The sequence below is a fragment of the Eptatretus burgeri genome, chromosome 8 (assembly GCF_056783735.1).
Source record: "Eptatretus burgeri isolate ZD-2024b chromosome 8, Ebu_testis_v1, whole genome shotgun sequence".
NCBI classification, from domain to species: Eukaryota; Metazoa; Chordata; class Myxini; order Myxiniformes; family Myxinidae; genus Eptatretus; species Eptatretus burgeri.
Genome location: NC_140968.1, coordinates 37537190 through 37564426, shown reverse-complemented (window position 1 = coordinate 37564426; position 27237 = coordinate 37537190). Strand labels below are relative to the sequence as shown.

General features: G+C 43.1%; 2 protein-coding genes and 1 long non-coding RNA gene across 10 annotated transcripts in view; 2 read left to right on the top strand and 1 right to left on the bottom strand.

Annotated features, from left to right (window-relative positions):
* The window catches only part of ANKH (ANKH inorganic pyrophosphate transport regulator), a 70549-nt gene extending 57446 nt beyond the window's left edge, over positions 1-13103 (top strand). For 2 of the 3 annotated variants that reach the window (XM_085891595.1, XM_085891594.1), the window contains exons 10-13: positions 4702-4825; positions 11238-11337; positions 12171-12267; positions 12446-13103. In XM_085891595.1, coding sequence (XP_085747721.1) covers positions 4702-4825; positions 11238-11337; positions 12171-12267; positions 12446-12597 — 473 coding nt within the window. In that variant the 3' untranslated portion in view covers positions 12598-13103. Of the gene's footprint in view, positions 1-4701; positions 4826-11237; positions 11338-12170 lie in introns of all 3 variants that reach the window. The other variant, XM_085891596.1, reaches the window with a different exon arrangement.
* MLST8 (MTOR associated protein MLST8) overlaps positions 1-27237 on the bottom strand; it is a 97988-nt gene that overhangs the window by 58906 nt on the left and 11845 nt on the right. For 3 of the 6 annotated variants that reach the window (XM_085891597.1, XM_085891600.1, XM_085891599.1), the window contains exons 5-8: positions 25688-25840; positions 25058-25182; positions 23929-24092; positions 19027-19178 (exon numbers count right to left, since the gene is read on the bottom strand). In XM_085891597.1, the coding sequence (XP_085747723.1) occupies positions 19060-19178; positions 23929-24092; positions 25058-25182; positions 25688-25840 (561 nt within the window). In that variant the 3' untranslated portion in view covers positions 19027-19059. Of the gene's footprint in view, positions 1-4819; positions 9774-16256; positions 16782-16812; positions 19179-23928; positions 24093-25057; positions 25183-25687; positions 25841-27237 lie in introns of those variants that run through there. The other 3 variants (XR_015060841.1, XM_085891598.1, XR_015060840.1) reach the window with 3 other exon arrangements.
* Positions 13189-14788, top strand: LOC147021551 (uncharacterized). The gene is made up of 2 exons (XR_015060843.1): positions 13189-13576; positions 14415-14788. It is a non-coding gene; the product is annotated as an uncharacterized LOC147021551 (long non-coding RNA).

Genomic DNA, 27237 nt, shown 5'->3' with positions numbered 1-27237 from the left:
TCAAATCTTAATTATTTATCATTGACATCAATTGGGGCAACTGGATAAAGTCCTTCTGACCTGATATGCTTTGATACAGGGTTGTGAATGAAAATGAGAACGCTGCAGACATCATTGTTCTTTGAGGACTGTGTAGTTGATGATAGCATGGAACAGCTGGGGATGACATTGATACCACACACGCACACGCACACGCACACGCACACGTTTGCAAAATACAGGAATAGGCCTGCTACACCTTGAGCGGATGCCTCGAGCAAAAATGCCACACTATTACTCTCGGGTGATTAATGGATCTGCATTACATTCGGGAAAAATGACCATACGCTGGCATGAATCGCAGATAATTTTTCCTCCCCAAGCATATTTCAAATTCACTTGTACATCTTTATTAATTCTGGTGTTTAGAAATAAATAAATTAAATGTGTTGAATTCACTTGTTTGTGTCTCGCAAGTTGCCCGTGCCCACAAGGGATTTTAACGGGGAAGGGATGGAGACTGCAAATATGCAAATATAATCCGTCATCGAGCCGACAAGCTGGGAGCAACATTTTGCATATATTGCCACATCTGATGCAATTGAAATGCTCTAATGGCGGAGAGGTGCTCATTTGAAACTGTTTGTTCGATATATGTAGCTTTTTGATGCCGAATGTCCGTAATAAAAATTAGGATTGGTGCTAAAGCCAGTAACCAATTGTAAATTAATAGTATGATGTCCCAGAAGTCAATAACTTTGCCAAACCATCTGACTTTCTCAGACTTGTGGCATGTCTGTTGTGCATGAAAACATTCATTTTGTAAAAACATGGACATGTTTTCAATGGTCTCTCATAAATTGGGGCCTTTAAAAGTCCTCCGCCTTCACCCCCTCCCACACCCACTATGCAACATGCATGCCCTTATTCTTTACCCATGAAATCCCATTATGGGATGAAAATCTAAATTAAACACTCCAGCACACACAGTGCAGTGTGATGATAATACCTGCATTGCTGTGGGCAAACTCAGCAGTGCATGTATTATTGTCCCACTGAAAAAAAAAAAAACCAAAAAACCCGATGGGGCTTGAGGTGGGTGGGGAAGGGAGAATGAATGACTTCGGTGACATCACGTGTGGATGCCCACAATCGGGCAATCCATAAATGTAAATGGCATGTAATGCAAGCTTCTCTTGGTGGTTTGCCCTATTTTGGCGATGTACATTTGCAAGAACACATGAAAATGTGTCACATTGCTTTTAATGATGCATTGAAATCACTGAAAGTAATGTTCACATGCATGCTACAATTCCAGTTAAATCGGACTAATTATACATGTGAAAAGTGATATCAACGAGGGCTATATACAGGACCTTCAGAAAGTATTCACACCCCTTGAATTTTGTCACATTTTCTTGTATTGGAGCCTGAACTTGAAATGGATTAAATTTAGATTTTTTTTTTTTGTTTGCTACTGATCTACACAAAATCTACCCCATAATGAGAAAGTGAAAACATGTTTTTTGATAAATTTTTACAAATTAAGAATGAAAAGCTGAAATGTCTTGCATCAAAATATATTCAGCCCCCTGACGATTGTCAGGTCAGACTAGATCTGAGACTTGCTACAGGTACCATGTAAACCTGTACTAACCTGTTCCATGGTCAGGTTGTTGGTGACGAAACCGTCTTCCCCCACCAAGTTTCTTGGGAAGGAGGATGTATGATATGGACACCCAGCAGGATGTATAACAAAACCTGTCAAAGAGTGGAGGAGCTCCTTGTGAGAGAACGGCCATCCATATCTCGTGCCCGACTGTGTCTGCGGACATCCTCCTGCAGTTGGGTTACTTTTCATTCGGAGGTTGGTGGCAGGATTTGCACTCCGGCCACCGTCAAACCCTTCAATCTGCAGAACATTCCAGAATCATAAAAAAATCTGAAAACCCACTCCGTGGGAGTATGTCCTGTGCCGCTTCCATTCGTAGGACACCTCACCGGATGACTGGATTGGGGCAAAGCCTTCGGAGCCCCAATCTTTGATGATGGGAAGGAAACCACGGGGTAGCCTTCCCGGGTGAGAGTGTGTCGGAGTGGTGCTGAGGTGTCGTCCACCAGACGGTGGTCCATTCAGGTGGGTGCCTGGAATGTCCTATCCCTAAGAGAGGATGATCACCTGTCTCTGTTATTTGAGCTCAAGCGTTTGAATATTGGTATTGCAGCACTCTCTGAGGTTCGGAGACCGGATTGCGGTGAGATCATAGTGGGTGGTTACACCTACTATTGGTCTGGTCGCTCTGATAGTTACCATGCCCAAGGAGTTGCTGTAGCTGTGTCCAATAAGCTGACTCCAATGATAATTCGGGTAACACCAGTCAATGAGCATATTGTAAGACGAAGGATTCGTCACTCCTTGGGTGTCATATCCCTGGTCTCTGTATATGCACCGACTGAGGCGAGTGATCTCACTGTATGGGGAGATTCGCTTGCCTTGGCAGTGATATTCATGTCTCTGCTGGCTGTGAGCCAGAGGTCAACGGACGTCTGGGTCAGGCCTGGAGGGTCATCGATTCACTGGATCATGGGGTGTGGTGCTGTCAGGACCTGTGTGGGACTATGAAAGTCCCAGTCTTCAGATCAATGGTGCTTCCAATCTTGCTCATTGTGTGTGACTCCATGGGACTCTGACCAAGGATCTCAGATGGAGACTTAATTCCTTTGTTACCAGGTATCTTCGGAGAATCCTTGGCTATCGCTGGTCGGACTTTGTGTCCTCCGAGCGGTTGCTGAGAGATTCAAATGAGATTTGTTACCTGCATAGTCTGTGAGTGTCAGCTGCTGCTGCATGGACATGTGGCTCGTTTTCCTGACGCTGATCCTGCTCACCAGATTCTCTCAGCAAGGGAGTCTCGTGAGTGGAGGAGGCCAATGGGCCGACCACGTGCCTCGTGGTTGCAGCAGGTTGATCAGCATCTCAAGGACATGGGGATGGGCCAGGCATCTGCCTGGGGGATGGCTAGACGGAGGCCCCTGGAGTACCTGCGGAAAGTGGACGCAGTGACGTGCTGCCCTGGCGCATGCTCCCATACCTGACCTGACCCCTCAGTCAATACTTTGTGGAAGCGCCTTTGGCAGCGATTACAGCTTTGAGTCTTCTTGGGTATGTCTGTTTTAGCTTTGCACATCTGGATTTGGGTATTTTCTCCCATTTTTTCCTTGCAGATATACTCATGCTCTGTAAAGTTTGATGTGGAGCATCGATCAACAGCAATCTTCAAGTCTTTCCACAGATTCTCAATGGGATTCAAGTCTGGGCTTTTACTGGACCACTCAAGGACTTTCACGTTATTATTCTGAAGCCATTCCAGTGTTGCTTTGACTGTATGCCTGGGGTCATTGGTGTGTTTAAACGTAAATTTTTGCTACAGTCTGTTGTCTTTTGCACTCTGAAGCAGGTTCTCCTTCAGGATTTACCTGTATTTGGCTTCATTCATTGTTTCCCTCTATCCTTACAAGTCTTCCAGTCCCTGCTGCTGAAAAGCATCCCCAGAGCATGATGCTGCCACCACCATGCTTAATGGTGGGGATGCTGCAAGATGGGTGATGAGCCATGCTCGGTTTCTGCCAGACGTAGAGCTTTGCATTCGGGTCAAATAGTTCAATTTTCATCTCATCAGACCATAGAATCTTTTGCCTCATGTTCTCAGTCTTTCACGTGCCCTTTTGCAAACTCCACGTGTGCTGTTATGTGCCTTTTTCTCCAGAGTGGCTTCTGTCCAGCCACTTTCCCATGAACCCGAGATGCGTGAAGTGTTGCAGAGACTGTTGTCCTTCTGGCAGATTCTCCCATCTCAGCCAAGGAACTCTGTAGTGCTGTCAGAGGGGTCATTAGGTTCTTGGTCACCTCCCTGATCAAGCTCCTTCTTGCCGTTTCTCAGTTTCATCAGATGGCTAGCTCTAGGAAGAGTCAGGGTAGTTCCATATCCTTTCCATTCTCTAATGATGGAGCTCACTGTGCTCTTGTGAACTTTCAACACTCCATAAATTTTTATACCCTTCCCCAGATCACCTCATAATTCTATCTCAGAGTTCTACAGACAGTTCCAATATCATGTCCAATCAATTGAATTGGCCCCAGGTGACTCCAATCAAGTTGTCGAGACATCTCAAGGATGACGAAAGAAAATTGGATGCACCTGAGCTCAATTTGGAGTGTCTTTGCAAAGTGGTGAAATACTTTTTGATGGAGGACATTTCAGCTTTTCATTTTTTTATTAATTTTGGTTATTAATTATTATTTTATTATATCATTATATTATGAATTATATTAATTAATTTTATTTATATTAATTAATTAATGAGAAATTTTAAATTTAAAAAACATGTTTTCACTTTGTCATTTATGGCGTATTTTGTGTCGATTGGTGACAATTTTAATTTAATCCTTTTCAAATTCAGGCTGTTGTAACAAAAGTCGAAGGGTGTGAATACTTGCTGAAGGCACTGTATTTTCCATCACATGAAAAGGTGTTTGTGAATAAAATACGTGTTGCCTTATTTCTTCTAAATCTGAGGAATAGTATTGAATTGGTAAATAAAGGAGTTTCAACTTGGATTTCTAACTTGGCTGCTAATAGCTCAGCCGGTCCGATGGGAATTAATTATTTTGATGTACTCTACTGTGTTGATGATGACCAAGCACTGCTTGTGCTTTCACAGTGGCCTTGCGTGCAATGCTTACGGGCTGGTTGATGTCCCTGAAGCAAACAAGTATGTTGGCTCCCAGCTCTGTTGTACGTATCGTTGTTCTCATCGTCAGCCTCAACGTGATGCCTTACATCGGGTATGTCATGCAACTACGCTTTATTTATGTCCATAAGTAGACAGCAATAGAAAGTGTGGAACAGTATTTGGGACACTTTTAATTCGTTCTGATTTATATTAAAATACGTCTTGGAAATCGTATGCCTGGTGTTGGCTTTATGGGTAGGGTGGTGGGCTTTGGATCCTCGGGCCCTGAGTTCAAATCTCGTTCAGCTGTTGAATTAATACCATGTGGGGTTAACTCGGCCTGTCATCCGAGGTTGGCAAAATGAGTGCCAGCATGCTGGTATACTGTGTCGGAGTGATGACCTGTCCAGGGTTGTGCCCAATAGCCAAGGAGACTGCTTCAGCAGCACCAACACTCTGCACAGAGTATGGTCCCAATCTCCTCTCTCTCTTCTTGGAAATCGTATGAATTGGTGAGAATTTTTTTTTAACTTGTTACCTCCACCACCGAAGGTGAAGGAGGTTGTTTTCACCCCTCTCTGTCATTGTTTGTTTGTCTGTCTGTTTGTTTGTGTGCAGGATATCTCAAAACCCTGTGGATGGATCCAGATACAATTTGGTAGACAGGTTGGGTGTGTGACAAGGATGAACTGATTAGATTTTGATGAAGATCCAGATTTGGATCCAACTACTAGAATTTCAAAAATGATTCTTCACCATTGAGAGATATAGCTCAAAAACGATTATATAGAATGATATTTCAAAACGTTGTTGAGCCCGATTATATTCTCGTGGGTCAGGCAATACGTGGCAGAGGTATGCTCTCTACTGAGTGCCCTTCCAGTTTAGTCCAGTGTGACCACTCCTCATTTTCATAAATGCCAAGGTAAGCCAAGAATTCACAAGGTTTCGGAAAAGCGATGATTGATAATAGAAAACCAAGACGTCAAGGTGAACAACGAAGAGCCAAGATCTTGTGGAAAAAAAAAGCCAAGGAGTGGTCACACTGGTTTAGTCATGTTGTGCTACAAGGGCCAGACGACAATATTACCATTTGGAATAATATAAACAGTCGGATGCAGCATACAGGCTCGTCCTAATATTATGTATTTTTGTACACAAGTGAGCATTGGAAAAAGGTTCACTTAAATGCACACGTTACATACACCGCTATTACAAATGCTCGAACAAGAAAGATGTCATGCAGAGCTCAATACTTGTAAAATCCAAATAAACAATACTTGCCATGGAAGCAACAATTTGGTGATTTCGAAAATTTTACCTATCGAGTGTTTTACATGATTTATTGTTATGTACAACAAATTTGGCTCATAAATTTTCTAATTGCATGTTTGTGTTGTTGTCAGTGTTTTACATGTTTTGGATGGCTTTGACCTTTGATTAATTTTGACCAAATTTTACTCGCATACTATATACAGCACTACACATGTACAAATTGCACAAGTTTCAATTTTATATCTTGAAAATAGGGGCAATACCCCTGGGTGCACACCTGGTAGAGGCTGGATAAGATACTGAGGGAGTCACTGGTAGGCATGGATGACCCACAAAATATGTAACGGAGGAGAAAGTTAATATCCTTATTTCGGAGGGAAACAGCTGATTTTTAATTTTTTTTTAATGTGGTGAACAAACTTTGTTACATCATGGGTGATAAAGGTTGTGGTCAAGTTTCATCGAAATTGTGTGTGTAGTTTCAGAGAAGTTGTAAGTGTTTACGGACGGACTGCCGGACGGACGATGCGCCATCCCATAAGCTCCCTGGACTACGTTACAGGTAGGCTAAAAAAATTTAGATGCGAACTCTTGTTAATGATAAAATAAAGGTTTATGGTTTACATGTTTTGGCTTTAAAAGAGCTATTTATATTCCTCCTACTTTAAAAATAACTCTAAAGAAAAAGAGAAGTCGGCATCGACGTTTCGAGAGGCATGCTCTGACTATCGACTGGAGAAGCAACTGGAACGAATGGGATGCAGAGTTTATAAGAACTGGTCATTAGTGATTAGCTGGTCATTATGTGGTGCTGATTGGTCAGTGTGGTCTTGCTCATCATAAATCCATTGTCCTCTGTGTGTTGATAGTTTTGATTGCAGGTGTGTCTACTTGTTAATGAGGGAGAATCAGATATCGTTAATCGGTAGCCAGTTTTGTTGGGGAATCATGTGATGTACAGAGTGGCCGCAAAGTCCCTTTGCACAAATGTAGTTAAGTTAGAACTTAGTTAGAATTTATCTGCATGCTTCCCTCCATTCTCTGCACAAATTTGAATTTTTCTCCATGTTCTTCTGGACATCTTTCATGTTGAGGGTTGGAGGTCATAAAAGCAGCCCCTAAGAGCTGTTTTGAGGTCTTCAACTGTTGTTAGGTGGAGATGAGAAATTTCCTCTTTCACAATCCCTCAAAACGAGTCGTCACATGTTGTTAAGTGCGGACTTTAAGGAGGCTACAGTCTCTCAGATCCACGTCCAATCCATCGTCCACTGAATTCGTCATTGAGAAATTCTCTGTGAGAGCATAATGTGCTGGTGCACTATCTTGTTGCAGGATACTGAAGATCGCTGATTCTTAGCAGGAGAGCTGAAGATAACAGGATAGCTGATTCTTGACAGATGAAGACCTCAAAACAGCTGACGGGGGGGCTGCTTTTATGACCTCAAACCCTCAACATGGAAGAAGATGTCCAGAAGAACATGGAGAAAAATTCAAATTTGTGGGGAGAATGGAGGGAAGCATCCAGATAAATTCTAACTAAATCCTAACTGTGTGCACAGGGACTTTGTGGCCACTCTGGAGATGCATTGCCACAGCTTCTCTGATTCTCTTTGTCTGCCAATGGCTGATCGATGTGAGAAGTGTGCATGCTGATTTTTTTTTTTTTTCCCGTTTGTCTCGTCTCTTTGCTTGGTATTCTTTCCGTCTCGTAGTGAAAGTCCTGCTAGTTTCACCGTGTAAACTTTACAGCATTCACAAGGGATGTGGTAAACACCTGGATGTTATTTAGGAGGTCTTCTGTCCTTGTGTTTGTGAAGAATAGATTTGAGCTTGTGTGTCGAGCGATGGCGTACTGCAATGTTGGCAGTCTTGAGAATGCGCTGAATGTGTTGTGATGTACGTCCAATGAAGGGGAAAATAACACTTGCTCTCGCTTCCGGTGTTGGATCATGAGCTTTTGGTGGTTTCGTGATTATCTTGTGGGTGGGATAACTGTTGAATTTAAGGGCAGTCATGATGTGGTGTAGTTCAGGATGCAGGTTATGCTTGTTACTCATGGTGTAGGCATGACTAATCTGAGTGCTGCTCACGGACTGGATAGTTGAGGGATGATGAAAAGAGCAGTAGTTGAGTTAGCGGTCCATGTGAGTTGGCTTCCTGTATACCTTGTGAGAGTGCTTGCCATGAGGAGGTTTGGTAATGAGGATGTCAAGAAAAGAAATTGATTGCTGTTGCTCGACTTCCATCGTGAATTTAATGGTGCAGTGCTGATTGTTAAGGTGCTGAACAAAAGTATTGAGATGTATCTTGTCTTGTTGCCATATAGCAAATATGTGATCTACATAACGTAGCGAGAGCTTAGATTGAAAGAGCACCGAGAGGAGGGCTGAGCAATCAATCTTCCATGAAGAGGTTTGCAACTATGGGTGAGAATGTAGAACCCTTAACCGCACCTTCCTTTTGTTGGTAGAACGAGTATTGCCATTTGAAAGATTTATGTAGAATTGAGACATAAGAAGGAGGTCATCTCGTTCATCTGGTGATAAACCAGTATGTTCCTGAAGGATGGAGTCTTCTTGAAGACCATGTTTGATGATGGTGCTGGTAAAAATTCATTCCATGTCAGGAAGAACGTCAAACTGTTGGATGTGCTGAATGAAATGCTCCGAGTTTATAACGTGGAGTTGTCTTTCCGACAAGTGGTTGAAGGATCTTGGCTATGTCCATGTTGAAATGATGGGCCAAAGTGGAGCATCTGGTTTATGTATTTTGTGTCGTCCAAATAAAACTGAACATGTTGAGGATGATGTGCGAAGTTTGAAATATAATGCCTTGGGGAGGACATGTGCTCGCTGGAAAGATAGGAGCTTGCCGTTGATTCTCCTCTCCACTTGCTGACATTTCATCTCGGGGGAGTTTCTTATAGGTGTCGGTGTTAAGAAGGTGTTGAATCTTGGAGTTTTATTCCTCTTTGCCCATGATGACAGTCACATTGCCTTTGACTGCAGTGATCATCTAAGGTGGTCTCTTGTTAATTGTAAGACCATACATAGCATGTCTCAAATGTTTGTGGCATGGTAATAATTAATTCGTAAAAAGTCCCATTTGATTATAATGGGATGAAATTGTTGTCATGGAAACCATTGACATGTCAAAACGGCTAAAATGATCGTTCTGATTTTGGTGAAACAATTCTGTGGCCCAATTTGCAAATTCTGTTCAAATTTAAAGTTGATAGAATGAAAATTGATTGTGACCTTGAGCTTTGACCTTTTGACCTCAAACTATGTTTCTCAGTTTTGATTTATGAACCAATTCATTGACCAAAATGCAAATTCTGTTTAAACAAGCAGGGTACCCAGCCTCAGGGTGGGTGAAATTTGTGCGTTACTTGATGAAAAAGTCGTCTGTATATTGCAAGAAGACTTTGTAGGTGTTTGTGTGGTGTGTGTCTAAAGGCGTCTCTCGGCTCGAAGGGGTTGAATGCTCTCAGGGGTCTCAAGGTATGCCTGGTGTTGGCTTAATGGCTAGGATGGCAGCTTGGGATTTTTGAGGTCCTGAGTTCAAATCCTGCTCAGCCGTTGAATTGATACCAGGTGGGATTGACTCACCCTGTTATTCTTCCGAGGTCAGCAAAATGAGTACCACCTTGCTGGGATACTTGAGGCATTCGAGTATATTGCGTCGGAGTGGCGACCCATCCAGGATTGTGCCCAAAAGTCGAGGAAACTGCTTCGGCAGCACCGATGCTCTGTACAGAGTATGGTTCCAATGGATGGATCGGTCTAAAGGTCAAAGGGGTCGAAAGGTTCAAGGATATAAAGGGTCGAAATGGTCTCAAAGGTATGCTCCAATATTATGTAATCAAAAGTTGCAGTCCTGGTCCAATAATACATAATTCATAGACAAAATAGGTATTTTCTTTCTTCTCAGAAACCACACACACAATTCCAATGAAACTTGACCACAACCTTCATCACCCGTGATGTATCAAAGTTTAACAGCATGAAAAAAAATCCATAGGTATTTACTTTCTCCTCCATTACATATTTTGTGGGTCGTACACGCCTCCCAGCGGTTCCCTCCGTGTTATCGAGCCGCTACCAGGTGAGCACCCAGGGGTATTGCCCCTATTTTTCTCTGTAGCCCTTCACATTTAGTGGCGAATTTCAATTAAAAAAACAATTCTTCCTTATCACACACTCTACCCGTCCACCAAATCTCATTCAAATCTGTCTAACTTTTTGAGATATCGTGTTGTATATCGTTTTTGGCCCTATCTCTCAATGGTGAACAATCACTTAAATTCTCGTATCCGGATCCAAATCTTCAACAAAACCGAATCATTTCATATTTGTCACACACCCAACCTCTCCACCAAATTTCATCCGAATCCGTCAACTTTTTTGAGATATCCTGTTCACAAACAGACAAATGGGTGAAAGCATAACCCCCATCCACCTTCGGTGGCAGAGGTATTAAAAATGCAGACTTGTGACATCCAAAGACATATATTAAGCAGAGAAGTGAAGGTACCAAGTGAATGGCCTTGCAGTCCAGCTTGCCTGAGCAGAGTACATCACTGAGGTTACCTTTTGCATTCTTTGAAACATGAATCCCCATTAGGCTAAGCATTTGGTCATTTATTTTATTTGATAAATCATAACAACGTCCTACATATGCGGATACAAAGACAAAATGAGCAAAGATGTAGACGAGAGGATTGCAACAGTAGAAGATAACAGGCAGAAACATTTACAGGAGTGAAAGCTCAACTTGCATGTGAGGGGAATGTCGTGAGTTTGGATACATGAACAGTATGGTTTCTTGGTAAGGTACTCTTGTTTGCCACAGCCGTTTCCTTCCCACTGTTGGACTCTGACATGATACATGTACTAGTGAAGATCGTGCCGTGAATGCAGCGCTGCATATATTTTGCTGATTTTTTTTTTTTTTTCCACATCCGAAGCTGAATAATTTTACCCTCGACAATTTCAGCACTCGACTTGACTTATTGGGACCAATGGTTGAGCCACATTGGCTCCATCTAGCTTGGTGGCAAAAATAAATATCTTGGTCATAGAACGAATAGTGATCTTGAACTATCAGAACTCCCCACCACATGTCGGGAGCTCGTGCCGGTAATCCTCATGGTTGTACAGTACAAACAGTATGTGATGAAATGGCGAACTCGCAAATGCGAGCATGGACATGACGAGAAATGGGATACCCCCCCCTACCCCCCACAGTGTCCATGGAGCATCCCTGGGCATTGCCTCACTGCTGACAGGATTCTTGTCTGAGATTCTCATGGTTATGCTTGCAACCAGCTTTGTGTACTTGAGACAGGTACCGTCCCTCAATCCCTCTTTTAATCTGCATATTATTTTCTTTACTTTCAGCTACGTTGTGTTTTGTGGTTGCTGGCAAGATCGTTCAATGGTTAGAGAACTTGCTGATGACCCTATTCCGATTCCATTCCCGACCCGACTACAAACTTTCACCCCTGTGTTTCACAGGCAGGGCGTTGCATCAGTGATTGCGATGTTAAGCTGGTAGCTGTTAAAAATCCCATGGTGCCTTTAGCAACCGTCGGTGATTGTGTGCTGGCACGGTGGCCAAATTCCAAGTTCCTGCCTTGACCTATAGCACTCCCATAATTGAGTGGTGACACATCCAGTGTTGGTTCTTGGCCAGCAGTATTCGCAATCTGAAGCGAGACCCTGGCGGTGCTCTATGAAGAGTGCTGCAGACATACCTTGACCTTCGATTTGACGCATAGTTTTATGCTAAAAAAACTGGGCTCTTCCATTTTGGCCTGTTCGTCTGATGTACAGTACAGCCGATGTCTTCTTTTGTTTTTCCAGCCCACACTTTATTTGGACTTTACCTGTACGATTTAATCATAAGAATGTAGTGTAGCACACCCCCCCCCCCCCCCCCAATGTAGTGGTGCAGCAACCATTTATTGGCTGTATTAGCTTTGGCATTTGATTTTGTTCAGTTTCTGGATTTGTAATAATTCAAGTTGGTTAGTATTAACATTGAAATTCACATTGTCCTGTTGTGAAATTACTGAGTGTTGCTTTTCATTTTTATGATCTTGAACTAGGTGGATACTGGCATTGATGGTGGAAATGTGACGTATGGGATTTACTTTTATCTTTCATGATGCTGAGCAGAGACGACAGAGGAATGGAGCGGAAGCTTGGATCGGCAATAAGACCATGGTCGTTGATGATGTCACTCAGACATTGGTTACAGAGGGCTCAACCTCAAGTGAGGAGGATGAAACGTGACACGACAGCACTTGATCCCCCCCCCCCCCCCGCACACACCCTCCTCCCCTCACTCCCTACACATCCACTGTTAGCCGCCATGGTCTTTTGTGGTCGAAATGCTGAAGATGCAAAAATCGTTCCGTATGCACTATCATTACGCCCCTGATCCTCTTCAGATCAATGTCAAGGCGACACTTCAAGGATGAAGTGTGAACTTGCTCCGTCTGATGTCTCAAAACGAGGTGACATTTGTACTGGCAGATCTCCAAGTTATGCTATTTGCAAGTTCCCGATGTGGAATTTACTGCATTTGCTGTGTTGTTTATGATATTGAGCATGATGGGTTTTTTTTGGTGTAAAAGTTGGGGATTTAGGAGATTATTTTAAAAATTATTTTGGAAGCTTTTTATCTTACAATGCATGGCTGTCTGATGGTGGATCTCACTGTATGCTTCAACAACAGAGGGCAGGGTTTATCTTAAGAAAACGTTTCCATGAAGGCAATTCAATGATAGTTTACTGCTGTGTATGCCAAAATCTTCCCTATTATCTCTGCAGTTTTCTTTGTCTACCTTTTTGTATATATAAAAAAATTTTGCACTCAAACATGCACAAAAGTATCAAGATTAACTCCCAATGCTTCAGTGTTCACTTAGTCGCTATATCATTAGTGGCTGCATTGAATTTGCACATTCATTTGATAGGTTTGGAAAAAACGAAGGCTCTTTAATGTATTGTACAGTGTTAACTTTATCTATGTGGAAAACAAACAAATCATTATTGCTCGGAATGTGAGATAATGTTTTGTGAAATAAAAACGGTTGTGCTCAATAACTGCTTTGTACATTTTTATGGTGTGGTGTACAGAGTCGGGCTCATGGAAGAGATCACACACACACACACACACACCACTTTTTTTTTTCTTTTCTTTTGCAATTGTTGGGGCTATTTGATGCTGTTACGGTTACATGAACCTACCACCACCACCCACATCGTTTTGGCATTAGTCTGTTCCTCCAAATTATTTCATTTATTGAACAGGAATGGTAATTCCCAACAAACACAGCTGTTGACCATGGTGGGTGGGGTAGTAACTTCTCGGTGCACTGTAGGTGCTTGTGACCCCATCTAGCAGCCTCATTACCTCCACCACTGAAGGTGAAGGAGGTTGTTTTCACCCCTTTCTGTCTGTCTGTGTGCAGGATATCTCAAAGTTGACGGATCCAGATGAAATTTGGTGGACAGGTTGGGCGTGTGACAAGGACAAACTGATTCGAATCGGATGAACTCGTACGAGCCTCGACAAGGTATGAAAAAAAAAAAATCAAGCCAGCGTTCTGGCTTATGCACCGCCCGCGTTCTTTTTTTATTTTTAGGCAGCGTGGGGAGGGTCTCTGTCTCTCTCTTGAATTGTGTTGGTGTGAAATCTATTTAATAAATCGCAACATGGCCGATCACCAGAGCCCGGATTGAGGGGGCTCCTCCCAAACTTCACCTCGTCATGCGTTTACACTCCGAGTTGGAGCATCAGTCTGTGAGCGGCATCAATGTCTATGTGGCAATATGATGGATACACTTGGATACCACGGCCTGTCATGCCGTTTCGGTGTCGGTCAATCTTAGACATTCGGCCTTAAACGACGTGGTCACTTTCGCCAAATCTCACGTTTACAATACAGCATCAACAGGTGGAGCGGCTGCCATCGATGCGTAAGTTATGAAACGTAATAAATACACCGGCCTCAGCCAAACTTATTTATTTGAACTAATTGCCATCGAAACAATGAGTGTGTGGCCGATCTACATCCAACATTTTTAACGATATCGATAGAAGGCTCGTTGCATCCACTGACGATAAGGCAACTAGTCTGGTTCAAGCCGTGACTGAGCTTGGCCGTCCAGCAGGGAAATGCCATTAGCATTCTGGCTTCGGCATGGGAAGAACAAAATCCCATATTAACACCATTTTAAAGTCGATTTTAGGGGGGGGGTGCAGGTGGGTTTTACTCATTTTGTTTAATCATTTTTAAAAAAACCCATTTACCTTGGTTGGAGTTTAATTCCTTTTTTATTAAAACTTTTATCAAAAACATACTACATCATTAAGAAGAAAAAAAAAATTAATATGTACTGTTTGTCCTGCAGAATATCTCGCAATTTATTTTCGTTCTGCTTCGAGAAATATCCAAGAAGCTTCCAACTTCACTTGTACTCAGAGGTGTGGAAGCATTCATTCCTCCACAAACACACTTTCCTGAGAATGAAGAGACATCTGCTCTCGGTTTGATGGTTTGACGTTATCATCTGAACCTGTGGTGATTGCTGGGATCCCAGGTTCAAATCCTTACTATTGGATTGTCAAACATTCCCTTCCTCTCCCCTGTCAGTTCAAACCCATTAATAATGATGTTTTGTATCTGACTTGGCTGGTGTGACCATTTTTTTCATTTTCGTCCACATGTTGCAGTTGAATCCAGTAAAAGGCCACTCATTAAAAACCAGGACAGTTACAAAGAAAACCTTGTCGTCTGTCGCCTTTTTCACTTCAGTGAAATAATTACCGATTCACTGGTCTGCGTCATTTCAGAGGTCTTGGTTTTCTCAACGGCTCTTGTATGCTCTTTGCATGCTGAATTTAGAAATGTATCTCATTTCACTCAATCAGGTCAATTTTTATACTCAATTTTAAGGAAAAAAAAAATAATAAATTTTTTTTTAAATTAGCATTTTTTAAAATTCAAAATCAGACTTACATTGACAGAAAATGTACAAACTATATATAAAAAAAAATGATGCACAAGCACCGTTAATGTGAAATTCAACATTAAAAAGACGAAGGAAAACAGCAACTGCTGGAGCGACTGAAGTTGGGTGTTGCCAGAAACAACGATTTATCTATTTTTCTGAAATTGAAATGAAAGTAATTGAGAAGGCACTTTCTTCCACATTAAGTGTACTTGTGTGTCATATGTATCGTTTGTACATTTGTCACCAAGTCTGATTTTGAATTAAAAAAAAAATGCTAATTAAAAAAATTTTGATTTTTTTTTTTTTTCCATAAAATTGAGATAGCATAAAAACTTGACCTGATTGAGCAAAATTAGATGCATTTCCGAATTCAGCATGCAAAAAACATATAAGTACCGTTGAGAAAACCTAGACCTCTGAAAAAAATATTTCAAATGCAGCCCAGTGTTATTGGTGTTCATGTGTCTCTCACACAGAATCCTGTCCTTGGGCCAAATGGAATTTGGGAATCACTTTGGAAGATAATTTCCACCGTCCTACCTTCCTCTTCTGTAAAGGTATTGTTACAGCTGTGGGGGTAGATGGAGGAATTTCAATGGAAAGTTGGGATTGAATAGAGTTGTCTGGTCTGTGAACGTGTAGGAGACATCTTGATGTAATTAAGAAGGGAGACTGAACATAAGTATTACGTGTCGCCACGGGGGGGTGGGGGGGGTGTTAATTTGATAGGGATTTAGGATCAGTTCCCCCAGGATATGATTGCCCTATGTGACCTACTCTTGTGTTTTTGCATTTCCAAGCCAACCATGGAAGAGGTGCATTTTTATAATAACCACAACGATAAGCAAATTAGGCATGCCAGACAGAGAGGCTCTGTCTTCTCGGGTTGTGTGCGACAAAGCCACGCCCTGGCGGTGGACGGTTGTTCTGTGTGACGTCAGAGAGAGATCAGGAGTGCGGAGTGAGGGACGCATGTGGTCGGGAGAGAATGTAGCTAGGAGATGGATGGCCTGTAAGAACAGGGCTTTACGGCTGGCTTTCCTTCGATGCATGAAGACGGCATGATTCTTGTATTTGTGCTGAGGCGAATTGGCTCATGTACTGAGCAATATGCTAGCAATTGACTGTTCGGCTGAGCCGTGAAGTGTGTACATTTGAGTTTAATATATATATATATTTTTTAATTGAAACTTTTATTAAAAAACATTTTACATCATTAAAAAAAACCCAATTATGACATACTGTTTCTGGCCTGCAGAATATCTCGCAATTTATTTACATTCTGCTACAACAAATATCGAAGAAGCTTCCAACTTCATTTGCACTCATCAAGGTGTGGAAGCATTCATTCCTCCACAAACACACTTTCTTGAGAATGGAGTCAAACCAAAATCTTCTTCTCCAGGCCCACCAGTCAGAATGCTACCCAATTTAGGTTACAACATTAGGATATGGTTGTGATGTTAAATTGTGGAAGTCACGCCGATCACATGAAAAGAAGTTTGTCAAAATGGCGGACTTCATAAATTTTTGGGAAAATCACAAATTCCTTCAAAAATATTCCTCTCCAGACCCACAAGTCAGAATGCTACCAAATTTGGGGTGCAACATTATGTCAGGGCCCAGATAAACAACAAGTCCAGTGGTCCTATTTTTATGGTAACAACTTCCTGCATATTTCTCAGTCAGTGATGTATATGCTGTATTGGTTCTTCCACAATGCACAATATCACTTTTTGTACATATGTGGTGTCTGAATATCACCTTATCTGTACATGTGGTGTCTGAATATCACTTTACTTGTACTTATGCGGTGTCTGATTTGACATCCAATTTCAACCCTCAGGGCGACCATCAATGGATTGCATGAACTCATTACACCCAGTCCCTCCCACTCACACGTGGACCCACCTCAATCAGATTCCAGAAACTATCCTTAATTAGTATATGCCAACATAGTCATGTACATCGAGTGGAGACATGACCCGGATCCTCAGTTGTGTCATCAGCCTTAAACATAGCAAATCAACCTTACACATACCGGCTCCTTATGCTTCAGTCACATTTGGCTCGGCGGCCGTAGGGTCTAAAAAATCTACGGCCACTAGCAATTATAGGGCGGCCGCAGTATTTCCACGGTCACACAATGTAGCAGTCACATATGTTTTTATTTTTCGGGTAGCCGCACGGGGTATTTAGAAATTGTGCAGACCGAAAACGTGGGGGTGGCGTACGGTCTTTGATTTGATGTCGCACAGTGACCTTAGGGCGTCCCTGCGGCTGCCATAGAATTTTCAAGGCAGACGCAAGGTAGCCTCAAGGTGCCCACAAGGCGACCGCAGGGGGGCCCTAAGGCGAATGTGCGGCCAGACGGACGGTAACGAGTGGGTATATATATATATACCAGTTCTTTTTCATATGTATATCTGTCATATTGATTGTGCACCTGGTTATATACAGATGGCAGATGGAATGAAGTGGATGGAATGAAGTTGCCCAGGTCTTCGGGAGGAGGTGGAACTTCCCTCACGCTTGCGGGGCCATTGACGGCAATTGACCGATACTCCAATCTCTAGCGGTAGCGCACGGTGGACGCAGACTGCCACGGAGGCCGTACGTAGGACGCACGGCGGGCGTAGGGGAACCGTGCGTCGACCCTGCATTGCCCGCAGGTAGTCACACAGACTACAAGGCCACCGTACGGTGAACACAGGGACGCCTTAGGACTACCCTATGGCGACCGTGGAAATAGTGCGGCCACCGTAATTTTTGAGGGGTTGGCAAAATTCATTTTTCATTGATAAGAGCCTACGGCAGCCGCACGAATAACGCAAGCCCACCGTACGCCCTACGTACGGTCGACGTGGAACACATCTACATCATGGCTACAGCTGGTTGAATTGCTACGGCCAACCTAGAAATGAAAAAAAGTTATAAATCCGCACTTTAATTCCACGGAGACCCCTACGGCCTGTAAAATATAGCCATACGGCGTAGGGCCACCCTGAGGCCACCTCAGAAACTCTGCGGCTGCCGCACGTTTCTGTCAATTCAGGGGGGGGGGTACGGCCGCCGTATCCTTGCCGTAGAGCAAATGTGACTCATGCTTTAGTAAACCCCTAATCTGTACTTCGGATTAAACAAACCCTGCTTGGTAATCCCAATGAGCATTATACGAGCATCAGAGGATCATAAGTAGCATTTAAAGCAGTTTTGAAAGGTATACAAGGCTGGGGAAGTCGCCTTGTACAAAAATCTACGCAGATGACCTCCATTGTGAGAACTGGATCCCTTTTTGTGAATATGACCCATTTTCATTAACTCTATATCATAAACCAATGCTGCCTGGGTCCTGATATTTCAGATACTGAGAACAGGGACTGGCGACTGCAGGCTGATAATTTCATGGCAATTGGAGCCAAAATGACTGAATGGAAGCCTCACAAAAATTTGCCAAAATGCCACCAATTTCACTTTTTTTGACCCCTCCTGGTTTGTTCCACCGTCAATGTCACATAGTTATCCACACTTTTGGAAATGGGAACATTGATTTTCAGATCCAGCAAGTATAGGCCAATATAAATCAACCAGGTTTACATAGTTCCAAGATAGGTGCCACGAAAATCATTTTCTCGCCATATTATCAGGCCTCAGCACACAGCTTATAAGAACAATGTAAAGGAATTCAAGAAGTTGCTGATTAGTCTTGTCATACTCAACTGTGCAAAATGTAAAAACATTCCACTTCTCAGATTTACACAAGTAATTGTAAAAAGGGAGAGATTTAGGAAGGATAGGGAAGAGTGGAAGAAGAAGCAGAGGAGGTGTTTTAAGTGTGGCATTTCAAACACTCGAAACTGGAAAATGGTGATGTTCAAAGTCAAAAGCATATCACATGGCGTGGAAGCAAATTCACCTTCTCTTGGTGTGTTGGGTCAACAGGAATCAAAAGTTACTTGTGATTTAAGCTTATTTACAATCATCATCTGCCGAAGTCCATTATTCTTACCGAAACAATTTTGCCTTCTTTCATTGGCCCACATCAGCTGATGACACTGTCATTAAAAGCAAGACAAACCACAGCTTTTTGGTGCCCACTGTACTCCCTCTTTATCTCTCCAGTCTCCACTGACCACAGTCGAGCCATGTTGTCTGAAGAGGCTGCGTGAGGAAGGAGGGTGGAGAATAAGACTTGGAGGAAAAAAAAGAACCAATTCAGATTCTCAATAAAGACATGCCGGTGGAGACTTTGGGTAAGAGAGGATAAGTAAATAATTCAACATTTGGTTCCATTAACATCGATTGGAAACTACCCTTGAATAGCCATAGCTGATACTATAATGCCAGCATATAACCAGGCTGAACAGTTTACATTTTGTATCCAAAATGATAGGCCGGATCTGCATGCGGACGTCAGCCAAAATCTAATCGGCTTGTTCTTGTCACCTATCCAACTCATCCACCAAGTTTTGTCATAATCCGTTCAAAAACTTTTTGAGAGATCATGCTGCATATTGTTTATGCACCAACTCTCAATGGTGAAGAAGCACTAAAAATTCTCGGATCCGCATCCGCATATTCACCAAAATCGAATCAATTAATCCTCATCACCCACCCAACCTGTCCACCAAGTTTCGTCCAAATCTGTCTTTAACTTTTTTGAGATATCCTGCTCACAGACAAACAGACAGGGGTGAGAACATGACCTCCGGAGGCCTCGCACATCTTTTAATCACAGAGCTCCAAGGGGAAAAGCAGTATTTGTGTCTGACTTAATATGCATACAATGCTCTCATGGATTATTTGAATGCATATGTGAAAATATGCAAGTGTCATAATAACACTTATTATCATTATTATTACACTTGCAGATGTGAAAAGAGACTTTTCAGGGACCAATAAAATATTCACCATAAAAACACTTGATTCCCATCATGCCCACTCTTTCAAAGTGCCACACTACCTCCAGGTGAATTGCATGGTGTGTAAGGTTGCCAAGACCCAGGTCACGATTGCTGCACCAAGTAGTCATCATGGTACGGACAACCCAACACCAAATGAATCAACGTGTCATGCTTTTTCATGCCAGACAAGATGCAATTTGATATTTTCTTATGCGTTGCACAAATCCTTTGATTCACCTGCAGGGCAATCTCCCAAAAAGCTTCGTGTCGAGCTGTATCGAGGTTGTAAATACAAGGCTGTTGGACTGAAAAAACATGATGTAGTCAGAAAACAACCAACTCCTTACACCTTCCTTTCAATGGTATCCATCCTTCCATCCATTGGGACCATACTCTGTGCAGACCATTGGTGCTGCCGAAACAGTTTCCTTGGCTATTGGACCAATCCTGGACAGGTGCCACTCCAACACAGGATACCAGCAAGCTGGCACTCATTTTGTTGACCTCGGAAGGATGACAGGCATAGTCAACCCCACCGGGTATTAAATCAACAGCCGAGTGGGATTTGAACTCAGGATCCTCGGATCCCAAGATCCCATCTCAATACTATTACTCAAAAGAAACCCCCCACTTATAATCAAATTCTATAATCCAGGGTCTAGCTGTATGCTTGCATCCCCCCTATGTCCCCCACCCTCTACTTGTACAATTTTCCTTTTTCCTGGCCAAAAAGCAACAGGTCAGGTGCACTGAGCGTTGCTTTCAGATCCCAAAAACGAACCAGCAACAGTGGTGTGACCAAAGAATTTCTTTTCAAACAAAAAGCAATTCATCACCTCCGCCACTGAGGGTGGACGGAGGTTATGTTGTCACCCCTGTCTGTCTGTTTGTCTGTAAGCAGGATAGCTTGAAAGGTTATGGACTGATTCTGACAAAACTTGGTGAACAGGTTAGTTGTGTGACAAGGAAGAATTGATTCAATATTGGTGAAGATCTATAACCGAGAATTATTTAATTGATGCTTCACCATTGAGAGATGGGACCAAAAACGATCTATTGAATGATATCTCAAAAAGTTATGGATGGATTCGGACGAAACATGGTGGATGAGTCTGGTAAGTTACAAGAACAAGCAGATTAGATTTTGGTTCAGGTCTGGATGTAGATCCTGCCCATCAGTGGGAGACAAAATATAAACTGTTCAGCCTGGCGAAGGTTGAAATCTTCGCTTGTTCCACACAGAAATCCTAAAATAGCCCAGACATGATTATGAGCACCTTTTAGAAGTTGGTAGAAATAATTATAATTCAAGCAGGTGATTCTCCTTTACTTTGGAATTGAACTCACCAGTGGTGAGTTACAGGAGCCTGCAATATAAAGATCACTCATTCAACTAGTTTGAATGGAGAAAAGGAGTCATTCTGCTGTTTTGTGTCAGTGTGTACCACAATGAGCATGGAGAAAAGAAAGAAAACCAGAGAATTGTCTGAGATCAGACAGAAGATTGTAGCCAAGCATGGACAATCTCAGGGCTACAAGTCCATCTCCAGAGACCTTGATGTTCATGTGTCCACTGTACACAATGTTATCAGGAAGTTTAAGGCCCATGGAACTGTAACCAATCTCCCTGGACGTGGCCACAAGAGAAAACTTGAACAAAGATTGCAGGGAAGGATTGTTTGAATGGTGGAGAAAGCACCTCGATCAACTGCCAAACAGATTCAAGCTGGCCTTCAGACACAAGGTGCGACAGTTTCAACTCGCACCATCCATTGCCAACTCATTGAAAGGGGTTTTATGGTAGGAGATCCAGGAGGACCGCACTGCCGAGAGAGATCGAGACAGAGATAGATAAAAAAAAGCCTGACTGGAGTTTGCCAAAACACACCTGAACAAGCAAAAATCCTTCAAGGAGAATATCCTGTGGACAGATGAGACCAAATTAGAGCTTTTTGGTAAAAGCACATCATCTCTATGTTGGCAGAAAACAAAATGAAGCCTTCAAAGAAAAGAACACCTTCTCTACAGACAAACATGGAGGAGGTTCAGTGATGTTTTGGGGTTGCTGTGCTGCCTCTGGCGCTGGGTATCTTGAACGTGTGCATGGCATCATGAAATAAGATTACCAAGGCATTTTGGAGCGCATTGTTCAACCTCGTGTCAGAAAGCTGGGTCTCCATCAAAGGTCATGGGTCTTGCAGCAGGACAATGACCCCAAACACACTTCAAAAAGCACCCAGGAATGGTTCAAGATAAAACACTGGACTGTTCTGAAGTGGTCAGCAATGATTCCAGATCTAAATCCCATTGAACACCTGTGGGGAGATCTGAAAACAGCAGTTGGGAGAAGGCACCCTTAAAATCTGGCAGAACTGGAGCAGTTCTCAATCGACATTGAATGCTGGTGTACGTTGAAGATTTTTCAGAGATGAGGTGATTCTGACAGGATTATTATCCTGAACTTTGTGTTGACCGTAACATTCAGTGGAGTGCTTTTTCATCTCATTCGCACAAGGACCTCAGCTCCACAACATGATCAAGGATGGTTGTGGATGCCTATTACCTGGTAATATTGTTACGAATCTGGAAGACATTTGCACACAAACAGACAGCAGTCCCTAAGCTTAGTTATTTCGATAAGTATGTGTTTATCGTTAGAATCCCTCCTTCTGTCTAATGGGAATTTCGTGTGAGCGCTACGAGTTATTTTTTTAGTTAGGTTTTTATACATCAACTACAACAACATCCCTCCTTCGCTCCTGCCACCATCGGCCTTTCTCGCGCGCATGCGTGCCGAGCACAGACGTGGGTGGGGCTTCCATCACCTCAGATCGGAGCCCCGCACCAAAAAAGGGCATGGAGTGTTTCCTCTGCCCAATGAGCCAAGGGCGAGCATCGCACGCGCGCCCCAGCCAATGGAAGGCGAGTGACGAAAGAAGAAATCACTCAGAACTCAAGAGAGTGGTGGTAAAAACGAGAGGACGGCAGACAGTGGTGGTCGTAGTTCGAGCGGTCTGCGGTCCTTTGCGGTGGCTCACCATGATGGTGGTGACCGAACAGTGGTGGTTGTGGTTCGAGCAGTCTGCGGTCGTGGTGGCTTGGTCTCGTTCGTGGGCCGTGGACTTTGGATTGTGGGTTCGAGTCCCACCGTGGTGGTTTGGAGTAGGTGTGACCGCAACAGGCGGGAAGGCTGTGACTCCAGCCAGGCTCTACCGAATAAAGACCCACGGGGTCCATTTTCGTGTGTGTGTGTGTGTGTGTGTGTGTGTGTGTGTGTGTGTGTGTGTGTGTGTGTGTGCCCTGTCGGTAAGTAGAATTGTTAAGTGCCTTGTACATTGTGAATTACATTTCTTATTTGTGATAACTCTGCTCTGTGTCTCCCTTCCCGATTATTGTAAAATAAACCCCGCGTGTTAAATGTACCAGCTCGTTTTCTGTGCTTTCTTTCATTGACCCAGCACAGTGTGGGTTTGAGAAATAGTAAGGCCGTTGGTGCCGTAAGTTGTCATTGGGACCGGCGCGGCTCTGGTAACTCCGCTCGGTTACGCCGGATCAGAGTTTTTACCTGCGACTCGGATCGGACAGAGTCGGCCAAGGGTGTGCTTTCCCCGGTAGCCAGACTGCGTGGTTATTTAGGTATATTGGAGATCGAGACAATTAACCCTACGTCACACAGTCGAAATATTGGCATCCACGGTCCGCTCAGGGACCCGTGACCTTTGGAGTTATCCAAGGGTTACGACCTAAATCCCAGGTGTTCGGTGGGAGACGACTCAACTGCTCCAACTAGTGGTCATTTATCGCCACCGAACTCCAGCCCACAACAATATTATACCTCAAAGTGAAATGCTCATCAATCCACAAATGCCAAGGAAAGAACAAGAATATGAGCAAGAGCAAGATTACAGTAATCCAAGAAAACGTTTCTGTGTAAATCTAAACCAATGTTGAGTTTGCAATAGAGGCAACACAACACCGTGGAAGTGGAAGTTTCACAATGCACACACCTGTGACAATATATTGCGAGTCACCGGAGAAAGCACAATCCCACATCCAGCCACGAGACGTCTCTGCAGGACTGCTGCCACGCATCGTCAGTTCCGTCATAAGTGTGAAGTTGCTAGTTTTCCAGATTTTGCAAGTCTGGTCTGCCGAGCAGGTCGCTAAAAGCCTGATTGTGGATGAGAGTGGAGAGAAAAAAAAGAGCACCGAAACAATCAAAACAAATAAGGAGGCCAAATTAAAAAACCCTTACAGTTATTCGAGACAAAAGTGCAGACAAACACCAGTTGATACATAAGGAATCATATCATCAGCTCATGGACTCTCGAATCCATATTGCTGAAATTACAAAAACCAGCCTTATAATATCTAGTAAATGCAAAGAATGACTGATAGGATGGCGTCAAAGGACATAAACTCACCTCTGAGCTGTCTAGCCTGGGTTTGAATCCTGACTCAGCTCTAAACTGTCATCCCGGTGTTTCACAGGCAGGGTGATTCATAAATGTGTGTGCCGTCCCTCGGATGGACGTTAAACTGGTCGACCCATCTGCCAGCATTCACTGGCGAGCACTAAAGATCCCACTGTGTCAATGTTCTGTCAATTTTAAGTGTAAATGTTCTGACAATCTCGTACATTTTGTGAGTCGATTTATTGAACAAGACCAGCTGGTACGTGCTTGTAGGAAGGTCCCAGCATCAATCCCAACATCATGTGTATCTGCTATTGGATAGCATTTGATTGAGAATGCAAACTGTGCTGAACATTATAATGTGGATGCATTCAAGATATTGAGTAGAGGACGAAGTAGAGGACTTCCCTATAACGCATCTCTGAACACGAGAAGCCACATTTATCTATTTCATGGACCCTATGTTATGTCGGCAAAAAGAGTTAGTCCACTCACTTTGCTTATTTGTGCAAAGAAGAAGAGGAACGCGAACTCGTCTTACGATCACAGATTGTGATGAAGAAGATTCTACAACAACCTTAGCGGCTCCATCTCCGACTGAAACCTCCAATTGGAGAGTTGAACACTGAACAGGCTCCTCCCACTGAGACCGTTGGGAGATGATGATATTGAACAAGACAAATAATTGTTATTGAAATAAAATAAAGTGCAGTAGACATACGTAGAGTCGGGGCTGAAGCGACATTTGAGGCCGTAGCGTTTGTGTGCCTCTAACTTGAACTTGGGGATCAGCTGTGTGGGCTCTTCCTTCACCCCTCGTGTGAGATGCCACACGTAGCATTTACCCTGAATCCACACGCGCACACACGCACGCACGCACGCACGCACGCATGCACGCACGCACACACACACACACACACACTTCATATTGGTAATGCTTGTCTGGCATCAAGTAAAAGTGAAATGGGCATATTTCCTCCAATACAGTGGTAAAGCAAATTCACACGATTAGCAATAGTAATTAACCCATTGAAACATTGCATCTCCCATAATGTACCAGTACGTTAAAAAGCCAGTGTCATCAACAAGGAGGCAAAAGGCAAGGTAAGTGGCTGGTCCAATGATGTTATTTTTTCATGAGGGGATATTTTAAAAGCCCTTGAAAAACCGCGAAAACGCAAAGAAAAACCCACGAATACGCGAAGCACAGGGCCACGAGTGTCGATGCAGGTCACATTTTATAAACTGCGAATACTTGGGGTCCACAAATAGCAGGGTCCGACAGTGCTTGTGAAAATGCATACACTTTGCAATACAAGCCAGCAAACATTCAAGTATACATTTGAGGTACCGTGCTGTTGACAGCGGCCATGTAGCTAGCGTCTGGGTCAATGTGCACACAGGTAATAGCTACGTCTGGCTCAGGAATTAGCTGCTCATTCTGATCAGTCTTTAGGTCCCACAAATGGATGGCGCCGCTCTGGTCAGCTACGATGAGTTCTGCCTGGCACACCCAGGGTGGATGGGAGGGGAGGGGAGAGACTTGGCTGAAGCACAGATACAAACTAGTTTTCTCACAAAATTGACATCAAAACAATGTGAATTCCCACAAAGGCAAAATTGAGGGCCATGGTGTTTTACAAGTAGAATAAGACAGAGCATTTAACAATGAAGACCCTCGCTGGGGTATCTATATTACACCAGATCTGCAAACCAGCACAGACTCACTCATTCACTCGATTACTGGAACGTGCTATTTGTGTTAAATTAGCATTCCGTGTTCCTGCGGGAATGTGCGAGCCCAACAAGTCCCCGAATAGAAAATGGGTTGGTAATGGTTTGCACTTAGCAAAAGTTAACCTGTCCAATAATTATTATTATAATCCAATTTATATGTGAACTTGCAGGATACTAATTACACTCAAATAAACTTTGATAATGAAGGTAAGAAGAAAAATATGATCCTTGACAACAAAGGCAGAAACAGACACAGGGTGAAGAAACAAAATTGTAAAACACAGGATTCATCATCTCTAACTTGGCCATAAGTGCATTCAAGGTATAAGAGCAGCTAATGGTTAAATTGGCTGTAAAAATGTTATGGTTACATTGGACAACTTTGTGTCTAACTGTACTTATATTAAGGTCGCATGGGGTGCAATAAATTACTGTAGTCTGGCTGAGGGCACGATATTAAAGTTGTTCTGCACATGATACAAAACAGACACACACAGAAACACTCACATTACAATACCCTCCCATTGATAGGTGAAGCTAAATATTTGGATGAGTAAATGCAAGGCCTGCTTAAACTTGTTGATAAGCATGTTTGGCATTAAACCCTATAAGATCACCTCTTACCAATCCTATGTCCCTCACTATAATCTGTTTTCATGCAATGAAAAAAAATTACTCCTCTCTGGACACAAGCAAGGGGTATGGACAAGATGGCATGCCTCCTCGAATCCAGAAGGAGTATCCTTCAGAACTTGCACCCGTGCTTGCTCATTTATTGAGTTTTTGTTTAAAAACCCAAACTTTCCCTCTTTCCTGGGAACATGCCTTCGTACAGCCTATTTTAAAGAAGCGTGGTCGTTCAAATCAATCCAACTACCGTCCTATTGCTCCGACTTCTGCTATTTCCAAAGTCTTTGAATGTCTTCTCAATACCCATTTCCTCAAGCATCTTGAAGTCACAGTATTCTATCTGACCATCAATATGGCTTTCGCAAGGCAAGATCTACTGGTGAATTCCTTTCTTACGTTACGAATGAGTGGGCTTCTTCTCTGAGAGACTTTGGGGAATCCATTGTTGTAGGTTTTGATATCTCAAAGGCCTTTGACAGAGTTTGGCATTGGGGGCTGATATCCAAGCTTCCCTCTTTCAGCTTTCATCCTTCA